General features: G+C 40.3%; 1 protein-coding gene across 1 annotated transcript in view; it reads right to left on the bottom strand.

Moving 5' to 3' along the window:
* Window positions 1-512: 512 nt before the first annotated feature.
* Window positions 513-16,875, bottom strand: part of LOC139746807 (uncharacterized) — a 101,579-nt gene continuing 85,216 nt past the window's right edge. The window contains exons 2-8 of the mRNA XM_071658372.1: window positions 12,932-13,016; window positions 10,745-10,876; window positions 10,352-10,468; window positions 9,384-9,603; window positions 8,321-8,497; window positions 7,418-7,622; window positions 513-1,529 (exon numbers count right to left, since the gene is read on the bottom strand). Of these exons, the coding sequence (XP_071514473.1) occupies window positions 1,443-1,529; window positions 7,418-7,622; window positions 8,321-8,497; window positions 9,384-9,603; window positions 10,352-10,468; window positions 10,745-10,876; window positions 12,932-13,016 (1,023 nt within the window). The 3' untranslated portion in view covers window positions 513-1,442. The remainder of the gene's footprint in view (window positions 1,530-7,417; window positions 7,623-8,320; window positions 8,498-9,383; window positions 9,604-10,351; window positions 10,469-10,744; window positions 10,877-12,931; window positions 13,017-16,875) is intronic.

Below are 16,875 nucleotides of genomic sequence, written 5' to 3'. Positions count from 1 at the left end.
ATGTCAGCAGTGACCATGGATGATGAGAGGTTTCTAGGTGGTTCAGAGAAAATCTTCATCCAAATCTGGCAAAACAAGCTATTTTCCTGTACAAGAGAGCTAAGGTAGAGTGATTGAAGTATTATGGAAGGTGTTTTGGTGATAGGTAATATGGTAGTTGGTTGGCAGTCAGCGACCAGGAAGATATATTGCCAGTATTACCTGCCTGCGTATAACGAGGGTTAGTGATGGCTGCATTGTGAGCTAACACTTCAGTGGTGCATAAGAGTTGCCCTCTGTCAGTGACCTGTTACGGATGAAGCACTAAAGGATAAGACATGGCACTAGGATTCACTTGATTATGGAGACTCTGTTGCTATGGCCACCACCTTAAGGGAGTTCCAGTTAGGAACAGGCATCAGAGATACTGATAGACAGATAGATACACAGTATGAGTTCAGAAAATTATTTGGAAATAACACATTTTTTTGACCAGTTTTTGTTTATCTGTTGTCATTGAGTGTGTCAGTGTGGGATGAGAGTTTGATACATAAGAGGTATAGGGTGATATATATTTTTATTAGACTTTATACTGTACACTTTATGAAAACTAAACTCTAACATCAACAACCTATGACATGGTAACATCTCTGTGAACATAACTTGAGTACATTTGTCATTAATGCATTTGTTAGTATGGCTAAATGTTACCCTTTAAGAGTTATGCAACAGTTTTCACATTCCTTTTTAAGTATGAAATGCCTCATTCTAAGAGAGAACCAGTGTTAGGATGAAGACTTACACAAATACACATAAACATGTGTTTGTGCTTGTGCTAGAGCTTGCTTTTATGATTCCATTGTCATGCTTAGAGGGAGAGAGTTTTTATGTGAGCCACCCACTCCCCTCTCTTTTTTGATGTTATGCTTCTTACTTTTTAATGCTCTTTGCATTTACCCTTGTTTCACTCAGTTTCATACATCCTCCACAGTATTACTATAGAAGTATTCCTCAGCATATTTTGTGATTCATGCATAGATTTTTTTTAGTGTGTGTGTGTGTGTCCTTATGTTTGTGTGTGTGCTGGCAGTAATTAAGTTTTGTGAGAGCAAACAGGAAAATATTCATGAATGACAGTGATAAGCTAATATAACAATCAACCTAAACAATCAAAGCTATAGGATTGTACAAAGTTTTCTGCAGATAGCAGACTATAGGGGAATGAGGACTAGTGGGTTATACTCTGACATGTTCAACAACAATTCATTTTTCATTTGAATGCACTTCACGCTCAGTAATTGAACTCGCATAACAATAATGAAACAAACTGAAAAGTCCACGGAATCCTTGTATTCGTCATGGTCAAGTTGACCAGTTAAAAAAGGACCATCCATGAACCTCAGTTAGAAATTCCTATAGAACAAATGGGTGTGGGCATGATGTGTGTGGCGGTAGTTATGGGCTCACCGGAGAGGCTTCTGTACACGCTCCCTGTTGTCAGCCAACCATGCCAGTATCCTCTTCTCTGTCTCACGTCGTTCTTCATCAGGCTGTAATAAAATACAAGAAAAGAAAAATTGATAGATTGAAACAATATGCTTTCCATTCATACAGCAATTTTCAGACATTAAACATCATGTCAATTTAAATGATATTGTCATCACACCCATAGTAAGGTGCAAATGCACTTTTGCAAAATATTCTAAAGATGTATATTTGATAAAAAAAGAGTGTCTTCTCAGTATTCCTAACACACACACACACACACACAAACATTCAGACAGTGCATGATGGGAACAGTAACTGTGGGAAGAAGAGCATAGTGGTGGTATTAGTTTATAATCTTTCAAAAAACTGCAATGAACTGGAACAAATATACATTGATGATAATATATATCCCTGGGGATAGGGGAGAAAGAATACTTCCCTCGTATTCCCTGCAAGTCGCAAGAGGCAACTATAAGGGAAGAGAGCAGGGGCTGGAAATCCTCCCCTCCACTTTTTACTTTTCCAAAAGAAGGAACAGAGAATGGGGCCAAGTGAGGATTTTTTGTCTTAATGCTACCTTGATAATGCAGGAAATGGCAAATATGTATGAAAAAAACATAATGAAGGAACAAGCAGGTGGGTACATGAAGCAGCGAAACATTCTCTTCATAAAGATGATAAAAATGATAATGGTGGATTTCAATTATAAAGAGATAGTGTAAGGGAATATGGATTCTCATGGTGATAGGATGTTATGGAGATTCATCTTTTTAGAAAGTAAGCAGGAAAATTTCCTATACCAGCATGTCACAGAGTATACTAGAATGACTAGATCTTATCTTCACTCACAGTAGCATGGACATTAAGAATATTATATATATGATAGACTGACTTGTTGGAAGAAGTGATTGTATAATACTCAAGTTTAAATATGTGGTAAAATACATAGGGAATGGTAAAAATGAGGAAGGAATCGTTTAATTTTAAGATTTAATTAAGTAAGATTTTATAAGGAAAAGGAGCTTTGAGATGTAAAATGGGGAACACATAGATGGCACCTTAGCCAGCTTGCACTTGCAAGGTATAACAGCACGGAAAAAGTATAGCAGGATAAAAACAAAGGAACAAAGAAACTTTGATAAGAATGGTTAAAGCAGCTGAAAATCCAAAACTATTCCAAAAATTCATCAAGAGGCAGTGATCAGTTAAGGAGCGTATAATCAGGCCAAGGGATTCAAAGGGATAAATCGTAGAGGATGATGTAAAGATATGTGAGGAAGTGCAAGCAAAAGAATTTTCATGGTGGAAGACAATAATGCTTCAACACCAGTGAGATGGGATAGAAAGGAGATTTAAAAAAGTTTTGAAATTTCTAGAAACTATATCAACAGAATACTGAATTGACCCAGACAAGGCTCATAGTCTTGACTGAATTTCATCTTTTGTGCTAAAGAGGTGTGCAGATACACTTGATAGTCCACTTGAATAACTATTCAAGATGTCACTGGAGAGAGGCATCGTGCCAAGGGAATGGAAAATGGCAAACCATATCTATATACTTGTATAAGAAATGAGACTGGAAATAGGCATTGAACTGTAGACTGGTTTCCCTAGAGAGTGTATGTAAGGCTCTGGGAAAGATTATGAGAAAGCAAGTGGAAGACTCTGTGGAGGAGAAATTTCTGAAGTGTGAGACATCATGGTTGAAGGGAAAGGAGATAATGTGTAACAAACTTCTTAAGAGTTTTATGAGAGAGGTCAGTCTTGGACAAGGGTTTTGATAGAGGTCAGTCTTGGACAAGGGTTTTGATAGAGGTCAGTCTTGGACAAGGGTTTTGACAGAGGTCAACCTTGGACAAGGGTTTTGATAGAGGTCAGTCTTGGACAAGGGTTTTGATAGAGGTCAGTCTTGGACAACGGTTTTGATAAAGGTCAGTCTTGGACAAGGGTTTTGATAGAGGTCAGTCTTGGACAAGGGTTTTGATAGAGGTCAGTCTTGGACAAGGGTTTTGATAGAGGCCAGTCTTGGACAAGGGTTTTGATAGAGGTCAGTCTTGGACAAGGGTTTTGATAGAGGTCAGCCTTGGACAAGAGTTTTGATAGAGGTCAGTCTTGGACTAGGGTTTTGATAAAGGTCAGTCTTAGACAAGGGAAGGTTGGGTGGACAGCCTGTATCCATACTGCCTGAAGGCATTTGACACTGAACCACATAGGAAGCTGTTTAAGAAGCTGAGTCACCAAGCAGGAATAAGGGGGAAACTCCCTTAGTGGTCAGAAGAATATCTCAGTGGGAGGGAACAAAGGACGCATGTTAGTTCATTTGAAACATGGCTGAGTAAATTCATCCCGAGCAACTGTATAGTAATGTGGATGGGACAAAGCAAAAGATTACCTCAATACAATTAGTTCTTAGCAGGAAATAAGCTTCAGGGTACTGTGTGTGAAAGAGACTTAGGGGAGACATTGTCCCTAAACCTGTCACTAGAGTCCCTTATTAGGAGGATAATTGAAGTGACATACTATCTACTGGCAAATATTGGAACAGCTTTCAAATATATGGATAATAAATTATTTAGCAAGTTTTTCATATCCTACATAAGGTCCAAAACTAGAATATGCCTCTCGGGTTTGGTAACTGCATTTAGAGAAGCACAAACAAACAGAGAAGGTCCAGAAGAGGGCAACCATGACTGTATCAGAATTAGGGTGAAGTAAGCTACAGGGAAGGTCTGGAGGCTGTAAAGTTACCCACCTTGAAAGAGAGAAGAGTAAGGGATGACCAAATTGCAACCTTTAAGTTTTACAGAGATCGACAAAGTGGACAATGAGATGCAGGAACAGAGCAACCAGAGGATATGACATGAAGTTAAGTAAGAAACTTGTAAATATGTATGTAAAGAATTTCTTTTGTAGTATAATATTGTTGGATAAATGGAGAGGGAGGGATGTTATTTCATGTTTGGCGGGATAGCGACAGGAATGGATGAAGGCAGCAAGTATGAATATTTTTTTTTTTTTTTTTTTTTTTTTTCATACTGTTCGCCATTTCCTGCGATAGCGAGGTAGCGTTAAGAACAGAGGACTGGGCCTTTGAGGGAATACCCTCACCTGGCCCCCTTCTCTGTTCCTTCTTTTGGAAAATTAAAATAAAAAAATGAGAGGGGAGGATTTCCAGCCCCCCGCTCCCTTCCCTTTTAGTCGCCTTCTACGACACGCAGGTACTTGTGTATACATGTACATATATTTATATGTATATGTGTATGTATATTTATGTATACATTGAAATGTATATGTATGTATATGTGTGTGTATGGGCATTTATGTATATACATGTGCATGTGGGTGGGTTGGGCCATTCCTTGTCTGTTTCTTTGCGCTATCTCGCTGACACGGGAGATGGTGATTAAGTATAATAAAGAATGGAATAAATTGACTGAGGGCATGGTTTATGCAGACAGCATACATAAATTCAAGAGGTTATATGACAGTAAGTGTTAAAGAGATGGGGCCCTATGAAGTAAAACTCACCCTGTACAAGTATGCAATTACACTAGATATAAAAAAGCAAGGAATGAATATGTGAAGATAAGAAAGGAGCTGAGAATTTTTGGAAAGGAATATTGTGGACAAGGCAGAAGAAAATTAGAAAGTCGTGTCAGTTAAAGAGCATCTACTCAAGATAAGGGATCCAGAGGGAGGCATTGTTGGAGATGATGTAAGGGTATAGTGACAATGGCCTTAGCACCAAAGATAAGGGTGTAGTAAGTAAGAGTTTAGTGAACACAAAATGATCCATGTTAGATTGTTGTTATCAATATTATTAATTTTATTGATTTATTAATATTATTATTATTATTATTATTATTATTATTATTATTATTATTATTATTATTAAGGGCAAATGAGAGTTGGGGTGAGAGAGTATCATTAAATTTTAGGGAGAATAAAAAGATGTTCTGGAAGGAGGTAAATAAAGTGCGTAAGACAAGGGAGCAAATGGGAACTTCAGTGAAGGGCGCAAATGGGGAGGTGATAACAAGTAGTGGTGATGTGAGAAGGAGATGGAGTGAGTATTTTGAAGGTTTGTTGAATGTGTTTGATGATAGAGTGGCAGATATAGGGTGTTTTGGTCGAGATGGTGTGCAAAGTGAGAGGGTTAGGGAAAATGATTTGGTAAACAGAGAAGAGGTAGTAAAAGCTTTGCGGAAGATGAAAGCCGGCAAGGCAGCAGGTTTGGATGGTATTGCAGTGGAATTTATTAAAAAAGGGGGTGACTGTATTGTTGACTGGTTGGTAAGGTTATTTAATGTATGTATGACTCACGGTGAGGTGCCTGAGGATTGGCGGAATGCGTGCATAGTGCCATTGTACAAAGGCAAAGGGGATAAGAGTGAGCGCCCAAATTATAGAGGTATAAGTTTGTTGAGTATTCCTGGTAAATTATATGGGAGGGCATTGATTGAGAGGGTGAAGGCTTGTACAGAGCATCAGATTGGGGAAGAGCAGTGTGGTTTCAGAAGTGGTAGAGGATGTGTGGATCAGGTGTTTGCTTTGAAGAATGTATGTGAGAAATACTTAGAAAAGCAAATGGATTTGTATGTAGCATTTATGGATCTGGAGAAGGCATATGATAGAGTTGATAGAGATGCTCTGTGGAAGGTATTAAGAATATATGGTGTGGGAGGAAAGTTGTTAGAAGCAGTGAAAAGTTTTTATCGAGGATGTAAGGCATGTGTACGTGTAGGAAGAGAGGAAAGTGATTGGTTCTCAGTGAACGTAGGTTTGCGGCAGGGGTGTGTGATGTCTCCATGGTTGTTTAATTTGTTTATGGATGGGGTTGTTAGGGAGGTGAATGCAAGAGTTTTGGAAAGAGGGGCAAGTATGAAGTCTGTTGTGGATGAGAGAGCTTGGGAAGTGAGTCAGTAGTTGTTCGCTGATGATACAGCGCTGGTGGCTGATTCATGTGAGAAACTGCAGAAGCTGGTGACTGAGTTTGGTAAAGTGTGTGAAAGAAGAAAGTTAAGAGTAAATGTAAATAAGAGCAAGGTTATTAGGTACAGTAGGGTTGAGGGTCAAGTCAATTGGGAGGTGAGTTTGAATGGAGAAAAACTGGAGGAAGTGAAGTGTTTTAGATATCTGGGAGTGGATCTGGCAGCGGATGGAACCATGGAAGCGGAAGTGGATCATAGGGTGGGGGAGGGGGCGAAAATTCTGGGAGCCTTGAAGAATGTGTGGAAGTCGAGAACATTATCTCTGAAAGCAAAAATGGGTATGTTTGAAGGAATAGTGGTTCCAACAATGTTGTATGGTTGCGAGGCGTGGGCTATGGATAGAGTTGTGCGCAGGAGGATGGATGTGCTGGAAATGAGATGTTTGAGGACAATGTGTGGTGTGAGGTGGTTTGATCGAGTAAGTAACGTAAGGGTAAGAGAGATGTGTGGAAATAAAAAGAGCGTGGTTGAGAGAGCAGAAGAGGGTGTTTTGAAATGGTTTGGGCACATGGAGAGAATGAGTGAGGAAAGATTGACCAAGAGGATATATGTGTCGGAGGTGGAGGGAATGAGGAGAAGAGGGAGACCAAATTGGAGGTGGAAAGATGGAGTGAAAAAGATTTTGTGTGATCGGGGCCTGAACATGCAGGAGGGTGAAAGGAGGGCAAGGAATAGAGTGAATTGGAGCGATGTGGTATACCGGGGTTGACGTGCTGTCAGTGGATTGAATCAGGGCATGTGAAGCGTCTGGGGTAAACCATGGAATGCTGTGTAGGTATGTATATTTGCGTGTGTGGACGTATGTATATACATGTGTATGGGGGTGGGTTGGGCCATTTCTTTCGTCTGTTTCCTTGCGCTACCTCGCAAACGTGGGAGACAGCGACAAAGCAAAAAAAAAAATTATTATTATTACAATTTTCTTAAAATACGGGTAAGTTAGTTTGTGTTTGCCTTACCTTAGGGATGATGAAAGCATCCTCTGTGTACTCAGCCATGATTTCCAGCTGACGGGCAGTAAGGGGTGCCTTGCTAAGGGTAGGGTGGAAGCCGGTGGCATCTGCATAATAGGCATTCTTGTGAGCGTACCCATCAGACCCTAAGCTGCCGTACTCACCCACCTTAGTGTTGTTCTCATAGCAACGTTCCCAGTGGTAGTTGATTCTGCAAGAACAGTCTTATTCAGTTCCATTATAGTATTTTATTGGATGGTATCAGTATTTAAAGAGTTTCAAAGAAGAAATTGCACGAAATGGATGCCCATTTTGTAGGATAACAAAACTTTTAAACTAAGTTTCCATTCAAGCTGAATTAGTGGAAATGTGAATGTAAGATTTTTAATACTTGGTTGTATACCTCATATCTGTGGTGAGATGTGTTGCTTTAGAAATAGGAGAAAGGCTCGTGTAACTAAATTCATTTATCATATTCATATTTTTTCTCTTTGAAGCCTCCTCAAAAATCAAGAAAGGTAAACAGTAAAAACAAGTGGGATGAAATTGCAATGATGCAAAAAAGCAGCAGAGGGAAAACAGATGTATGATGCGGAAAGCAAGTGTCTGCCTCATCTGATGTTGTAGTAGTAGTGTCTGCCTCACTTGGTGTTATAATAGAAGTACTATCTGCCTTGCCTGGTGTTGTAGTAAAAGTAGTGTCTGCCTCATCTGGTGTTGCAGTAAAAGTAGTGTCTGTCTCACCTGGTGTTGTTGTAGAAGTCTTGTCTGCCTCACCTGGTGTTGTAGGAGAAGTAGTGTCTGCCTCACCTGGTGTTGTAGTAGAGGTAACATCTGCCTCACTTGGTGTTATAGTAGAAGTACTGTTTGCCTTACCTGGTGTTGTAGTAGAAGTAATGTCTGCCTCACCTGGTGTTGTAGTAAAAATAGTAGGGACAGCCACCAACAGGGATAGCAATCTCCTCTTCTACTTCAGGACCCAATTCCTTGGCCAGGTTGTCAGGGTTGGTGCCTGGTACGGTCTTGGGTGTGGTGGTGGAAATCCGCACCTGACGTATTCGTGGGTAAAACCCTTTTTCGTTGGCCCTGCACCAGGTAAGGACCAGGTTACTGATTTTACTTGGAATAGGCTACACAAATTCAGTCAATGGTTTGAGTAGTATGTTTGATTCTTTCTCTCTTGTCATCTCTTGTCCATTTCAGAGTAATGTAATTGACATGTATACTATAAAATCAAAACCAGTGATACATATGTGCTTTCCCATAAAGTCCAGCTAACTGGATGACTGTACAAACTAAAAATAGTTAATCTATGTTGGTATGTTTACAATTTTATTGTGAGAAGTAGTTTACCGGATTTAATTGACTTGTAGCAGTGGATCAAGATAAATACAGGACTCGGAGAAGAGATATGGAGAATGTAGTGTACCAAAGCCTTATGTTGTCTGGAGGTATCCACATCTACCTCATTCAATCTAACTACTTGAAGACTGGCATGATACTGTACACTGAACTTATTCGTAAGGTGAGTGATTATCTACTTCAACAACTTGTTTCAAAAAGTTAAGCTTAAAAGATATAAAATGGTGCTAGCAAATGAACTTCAGCCTGCAGATAAACTGAGAATGAATAAAATGTGGGTTATCACTCGAAATAAGACTGTTGATCTCTTTGAATATCAAAATTAAATGATGATACAATAAGACATGCACAAACATTGACACTGATCAGACATAAGTCCTCCTGGTGGTATGATAGGACTAGCACTGACTGGTTGTCTACATGATATCCACACAGACAAACATAAAGAGTGTCAGGACAGTGGTGGCCACAAAGACAGATCAGGACAGTGATACCCAGGAGATCAGGACAGTGATACCCAGGCAGACTGATATACTGACAGTGTAACGACAAAGCACGAGATGCACACACAGACAAGTGGGCAACATGACAGTAGACATGGTCAACTAACACATAAGTGACGATCCGCCGCCAGCCATCAGGGGAGTCCCAGTAGTACTCGCCCTTTTTGGAGCCATCAGGCAGGCCGGTCTCAGTGTGTCCATGGGTGGGTGTTGTGAACCCGAAGGAGTAAAGTGGCTTGGGTTCATCCTCAGGCTTGGCTGTGGTGGCATAGCTGGGAGGTGCGGAGGCCAGGTTGGGCTGCTGCAACTGTCTGCCCTGAGACTCCTCTATCAGAGACAAAGAAATGTGCTGAATTATATGTATTTATGATAATAGGTTTGAGGAAACTTATTTTATATGAGGTACTTACTCCCATGGTAAAGCTCAAATATATCGTCTGTGATTACCTGAAGCCATGAAGTTTAATACGTCATTAACTGTAACTGTTCGCTAAGTGATGCAGTCATCCTGACTCAGACTGATGCAGGTAGTGCAGGTAGATGACTGTAGGCAACTACTGACCAAGGAAGTACTACTTCTAGGTATCAAGAGGATTAATGATGGCATTGCAGTGAATCGGCAATACAGTGGCTGTCATGTTTCCCCCTCTTGGCCCAGGTTACTTCTTTTCTTTGTGCTTCATATATTCATAGAAAGTTAAAGAAGCATCAAACAAAAGTATAGGAAAGCATTTGGTGGTCTATCCAAAGAGATACGAAATTAATCAGGAGCATCATTGAAAATTCCAAGTGAAAACTTGGCCACCAGGAAATGGAAGCTCAGGATCAGCCTAAAACTGATAATTACAGCAGGCGGATGGCAGTGAAGTACATCTTTGCCATGCCCTAAGTAAGGTATGTGGCAACGGCTAGGCACTAGTCCTACCTCAGGCAAGATCTTGTATGTACTCATGGGAAGTTATCCTCCCTCTCCTGTTTAACTAGATTCCCTATGTATAATCTCCTTGCTTCCCCTGTCTCCCCATCTTTTTGATACAAATGCCTGCTCTTCCTCTTGTGTTGGGGAGCTACTTACCTATGACAGTATTGTCAGCGACAACAGACACTGGGGGGACAGACAAGGGGTCTTGGAGTTTAGGGCTGGTTGTAGTCGTCGTCGCAGTGGTGGTGGTGGATCTTTTCGTCGTTGTTTCTATGGGGGAAAGGCAGGATAACTTTAGTGATGATTAGGTTTCTGATGTCTGTTGTAAGAGCATCTCTTTCTCAACATTTTGCAAAATTTTGTTTTTACATTACTGAGAAGTAGGTAGGCAGGTTGGTACTTAATAAAGAACCCATCCAAGTCACCCTTGTTCACTTGTAAGTACCACAAGGAAAATTCCTCCTTCTAGACACCTTCTGGTACCACTATCAAACCATGTGGTCACCCCTAGATGTCTGCCAATACCAAATATCCCTTATCACTCACCTAGGTTGCAGTCTTTCTTGGAGGAGCCAAGTACCCTGTATCCTGCACGTTGGTCGGTCTCATAGCTGATGACATGGAGACAACCATCTGGGGAGCGGAAACCATACTCACCTCTCGTCTTGCCATTGCCACCTGCCAACACAGTGCAATCATCAGCCACTCCCATTGTATGGAGGACAGTGATGCAATATAAAAGCTACTTCTTATATTGCATCACTTTTAATGAATCTTTCTTTAATCTAGCCTTTAATCTATCAGTGAGACTGGAGAAAGATGATTTCATCCAGATCTTTACCCAATCATTCATATAAATGTTTACTTCACTCTTTTCTCTAGTGACCAATTTTCATCCATATCTACATTTACAGGAGAGATATGATGGATGTGTGTTGTTGGTAAGCATGTGATGTCTGAGCCTGTAAACTCTAAGAAAGAATTAAACTCATCTCTTCTGCTCTCGCCATGTTAGTTGTGAATTATGTTCACTTGTGCATCCAAGAGTGGACCCACAAAGTCCCCTCCATTCATGATCCCTTAGCACAAAAGCCTAATAGTTTAAATCAAATGATGACCTTTGACCTAAAGGTCATGTTTGTGGCTATTCTTTCATACCCAGTGGTCATACTGTCCTACTTGATGGTCATTCATTTATGCTCAAGGGTTGTACTGTCATGCTCAGTGAACAGTGTCATGCTTCAGGGGGTTAATTGGTGCTCTCTCTCTCTCGCACATTGCTAACAGCTTTGGCCCTGACTCCTGTGACCATTGACAGCACTACACTATCCATGTAGTTCATTTTTTTTTGTACTTCAATATAGAAAAACAAGACTTAAGGTGACATCTGTTATTAGTGGAAACAGTTGTTAAATGTTCATAACTCAGAAATTATCACTGTTTACAAGCAAAGAAAATCCTAGTTTAAACTGGAAATGGTATGAAAAATGTAAGTTTTGCAACCAAAATTAAAATTGAATTCATTTTTATTAATGATTCAACAGGAAGTTGTGAATCAATAACCATACAAGGGATTTACATGTGAACACCTTTTTTTGTACTGCACAATTTACAGATGATTGATTTTTTTTTTCATACTTGAGACAATTTCCTGTGTTAGCAAGGCATCACCAGGGAAGGCCACATCTGCTTACAGTCAGTTTTATCAACAGGAATTTACATTTGGAGGCTAGAAATCCTCCCTGCCAGTTTTTACTTTTCCAAAAGAAGGGACAGAGAAGGGGTTAAGTGAAGATTTTCCCTCAAAGGCTTGGTTCTCTGATCTTGATGCTACCTCGCTAATGCAGGAAATGGCAAAAATGTATGAAAAAAATAAAAGAAAAAAGTAGACAGTGAATGGGCGTCAACCAGGATATCATTTAATGTTTTTGTCTCATTATCACCATAGGGTGGGACATCATCATAACGTGGAACCCATAACATATGACTTTTTCATGATCAAAGAGCAGGACACATCTCTACACAATTTCAATATAAGCATGAGGTGTTGGCAAGGCTATCATCATTCCCTATTTGAGACACCCTCTTGACTGTCAAGAACTCTGATGCAAGAGCCATAGTTTTCAGTGCACTTTCCCTAACAGTGACTGCTAGTGTATGTGAAGCAGACAGAGGCAAAGTATTAAGATTCTGTTCCCTTTGTGTCAGCTGCACTAAGTAACATTTGAATTTCCAATTTGAGGCCTTTATTACCTGCCACATTTGTTGAATTACTTGGGGACTGCATGCTTTATGGGGAAAACTAGCAGTTTTTAAAAGTTGAGCCCTTAAATTGAAAGGCTGATGATATTTTTTCAACCAAGGTGCTGGAGATACCAAGAGGTGAATATCTAAAAAATTGGAAGGTAGTCCCTTCTAACAACATCCAAGAAAGCCCATACCTTGGTTCATTCTTCTACAGCAAAAAATTAAATACTTTGATAGTGACATTGCTTGAGAAACTAGACAATGAGTACCAGTACATGTATGTCTCACCTACAACTTATGTCACTGAAATAATTGGGATTTAAAAAACTTTAGAAACTCTGTTAGCAACACGCCTAAGAAGAGGTGACCTGTAGATGTTATGTAAGTGATCAACAATGAATCATGTACGCTGAGCTGCAGAAAGTTTACTGTTACAATGAAGCATTATGTAAAATGGATGCCATTCCAACAAGGAAGATGACTTACTCTTCTGTTCGCTGCGGAAGGGTGAACCACCGACATTGTCACCCTTACCCTGAGGGGAAGCCAAGGTCATCCCCAGCAGCAGTGCCTGCGAAGAACAAAAGCAGTTACACCTTCCTATACTAGTATTTACCATCTGTGTCTTACAATGAAAGAGTTTTTACACTCAAGTTACCCTGTTTTTTTTTTTAACCTTGTTACCTCCTTAACCACCCCATCCATAAACAAATTAAACAACCGTGGTGACATCACACACCCCTTCACTGGGAACCAGTTACTCTCCCCTCTTCCTACTCGTGCACATGCCTTACACCCTTGATAAAACTTTTCACTGCTTCTAGCAACTTACCTCCCACAACATATATTCTTGATACCTTCCACAAAGTTTCTCTATCCACCCTGTCATATGCCTTCTCCAGATCCATAAATGCCACAGACAAATCCATCTGTTTTTCTAAGTATTTCTCACACACATTCTTCAAAGCAAACATCTGATTCACACATCCTCTACCACTTCTGAAACCACACTGCTCCTCCCCAATCTGATGCTCTGTACGTGTCTGCACCCTTTCACTCTATACCTTCCTATATGATTTTCCAGGTACACTTGACAAACTTAAGCCCCCATAGTTTGAACACTCATCTTTATACCCTTTGACTTTATGCAATGGCTCTATACATGCATTTTGCCAATCCTCAGGCACTTCACCATGATCCATACATACAATAATTATCCTTACCAACCAATCAACAACACAGTTACCCCCTTTTTTAATAAAATTCAACTGCAATACCATCCACTCCCACCACCTTGCCAGATTTCATCTTCTGCAAGGCTTTCACCACATCTCTTTTCACTAAACCACTCTTCCTGAACCTCACTTCACATGCTACCTAGACCAAACACTCTATCATCAAACACTTTCAACAGTCCTTCAAAATACTCGCTCCGTCTCCTCCTCTCCATCACTACCTGTACTTACTTCCCCTTTTGCCCCATTCATCAATGTTCCCATTTGTTCTCTTGTCTTTAGAACATTATTACCTCTTTCCAAAACGTCTTTTTATCCTCCCTAAAGTTCAATGATACTCTCTCACCTCAACTCTCAGTTGCCCTTATACATCTCCCAGTCATTTGCACTCCTTCCTTGTAAGTACCATCCAAATACCTCTGTTTTCTCTTTCACTAGCAACTTCATCCCATTACTCACTACCCTTTATGATCTGCCCACCTCCCACCTTCCTCATGCCACGTGCATCTCTTGCACATGCCATCACTGCTTCCATGAATACATCCCTCACCCACTCTCCTCACTTCATTTGCTCTCATCTTTTGCTATTCTGCACTCAATCTCTCGTGGTATTTTCTCGCATAAGTCTCCTTTCCAAGCTTGCTTTCTCTCACTACTTTCTTCTCACCGACATTGTCTCCTCTTTTTTGAAAACCTCTACAAATCTATGCCTCCGCAAGATAGTGATGAGACAACCCCCAGCTGCCTCTCTCATCACATTTACATCCAAAAGTTGCTCTTTTACACGCCTATCACTTGATACATCATCTAATAATGCCCTTTTACCATCTCTCATACTCACATACATATACTCGTTTATACCCCAATCACCAGTCTTTTTTTCAGCACAAATCCACAAGCTTTTCACTATTTCCATTTACAACCCCATGTACACCAATTATACCCTCAACTGCCACTTTACTCGCTTTTGCATTGACATCATCCATCACTAATACCCGGTCTTGTGCCCCAAAACTGCTGACATATTCCTTCAGCTGTTCCCAAAACACTTGCCTTTCATAATCTTTCTTCTCATGAGCTGGTACATAAGCACCAGTAATCACCCATCGTTCGCCACCCTCTTCCAGTTTTACCCGCATCAATCCTTACACTATATCACACACTCCCACACCTCCTGCTTTGGAAGCAGTGCTACTTCTTAAACCTTATGTATATACACACACTTACCAAAGCATACGTCTGGTATCCATTTATGGACCAGTCCCAAAGAAGTTATATATACCTATTCAATACATGTGATGAATTGGATTGACTTGGTACTTTGTGTGATGTGCTGTTAATAGGCTTAACCAAGGCATATGAAGTGTCGAAGTATGATATGTATCCTATGAGGCTTAGCTGTAGAGGATAGGCTTTGGTTTTGATACATTTAAGATGACCATTAGAAAGCAGATTTGTGCAAATGAACAACTGCTCATTCATTCCTGACACTACCTTGCAAAAGCAGAAATCTACATGTATGCTCAAGGATGATGCGAAGGAAACAGAGCAAAGAGGATTCCATCAATTTACGAGGATATTTAGAAAATCTCCAAAGGTGGTCCAAAACATGTCTGATGAAATTCATCCTATATTTAAAGTCAGACCAAAGCATCTTTGACACCTTTAGGTATTTAGGATAATTCTAAAACCACATACACTTTCACTATGTGTAAGGCCCTTGGGGAAAAAAGAGTTAAAAGGTGACGACATAAACCGCCAGAACTGCCATCTGTCGAATGAAGTTGGAATTATACCGAAGTTGCCAGTGCGTAATATACCCTCCAGACGCCTGAGCTTCCCGTCTGTCTAAACTTCAATAAAGTTGTTTGTAAACGTTTTGCGTGAACTGGTACGGGTGAATTTCATAGTGAATTATTTAGGAAATACGGAACACAGCGGTGAAAATACATCGGATATGTTGAACTTGAGTGAAAGGTCTTGCCTGCAAGAGCAACAGCCGATGAACTACCATGAAAAGAAGCCAGCGAGCAGGTGGGTGAATTAACCTTGAGTGAACAATATACCCCACTAATCTATTTGTGATGGTCTGCACGGCTTTGGATATAATGTGTTGTGCAGACAGACAAAAGAAATATAGTTCCTGTAGGTGCAAGTGTTATGTGAGGTGTGTTCTTCCTGAACACTAGAGAGAGACTGATAGATGGTGAGTTCAGTCATGTGAACATCACCAGGGTTTGGCGTGGCGTCAGCTTGGGTAATTAACTGATTAATGAGGAGCTGAGTCGTTATTATCCTGGAAGACAGGGGGCCGTGCGGATATAATAATCACACAATTAACATAAGAAAATTGTTCAGGGATTTAAAGAAACATGATTGTTATTGTTCAAATGGGCACATTGTGATGTAACTTTATTGCGGCGGGATCGCCAATTTATTCCAAAATATGATAAATCCGCAGCAATATCATTACGGAAAACAAGGAAGGTGCTACATAGCCTAATATTGCTTAGATTTAGGGAGACCTAAACACAGGTTCGTTTAGGTTTGGTTCTACTTGAGTGAGTACCATTTTTTTCTTCCACCATATTAACGATGCTTCAGAATTTTATGATTATCATGGCGTCCCTGTGTCGGCTAATGATAATTTGCAGATGATTAGAATATAGAAGTCACAAAACCATTGCGTGATAATAGCAAGCAAGACCTTTTCTGTCGTGCTCCTTTGCCATTTCCCGCGTGAGCGAGGTAGCGTTAAGACCAGACGAAGACAAGACCTCACCCTCCCACATTCATTCCCTTACTGTCATGTGTCATGCACTAAAACCTCAGCACCATATTCACTAAAAGGCTTCACATACCTTTGCATGGTTTTTCCTTGCTTTTTAATGTACCCTAGTTCAGTCCATTGACGGCACGTCATCCCCCGTTTACCATATCGCTTCAATTTACCTTATCCTGTGCACGCTTTCCACCTTCCTACATGAGTGGGCCGCGAGCACTCAATATCTGTTTCACTCCTTCCTTTGTTCTCCAATATGGAGTTGCTGTGAAGTAGGTAATTTTGGGTTTAACGTCTGACGTAACCTTTTATAGCCAAATACAATTTTTCTTTGACCCACTGTCGTAACTTATGTTAGTTCTCTGTTTGGCAGTGTATTCATTTGAGATAGGTTTGTTATCAGGCCTGGGTGG

Source organism: Panulirus ornatus, chromosome 66 (assembly GCF_036320965.1).
Source record: "Panulirus ornatus isolate Po-2019 chromosome 66, ASM3632096v1, whole genome shotgun sequence".
Lineage (NCBI taxonomy): Eukaryota > Metazoa > Arthropoda > Malacostraca > Decapoda > Palinuridae > Panulirus > Panulirus ornatus.
The sequence above is the reverse complement of the archived record's forward strand: the minus strand, read 5'-3'. Positions and strand labels throughout refer to the sequence as shown.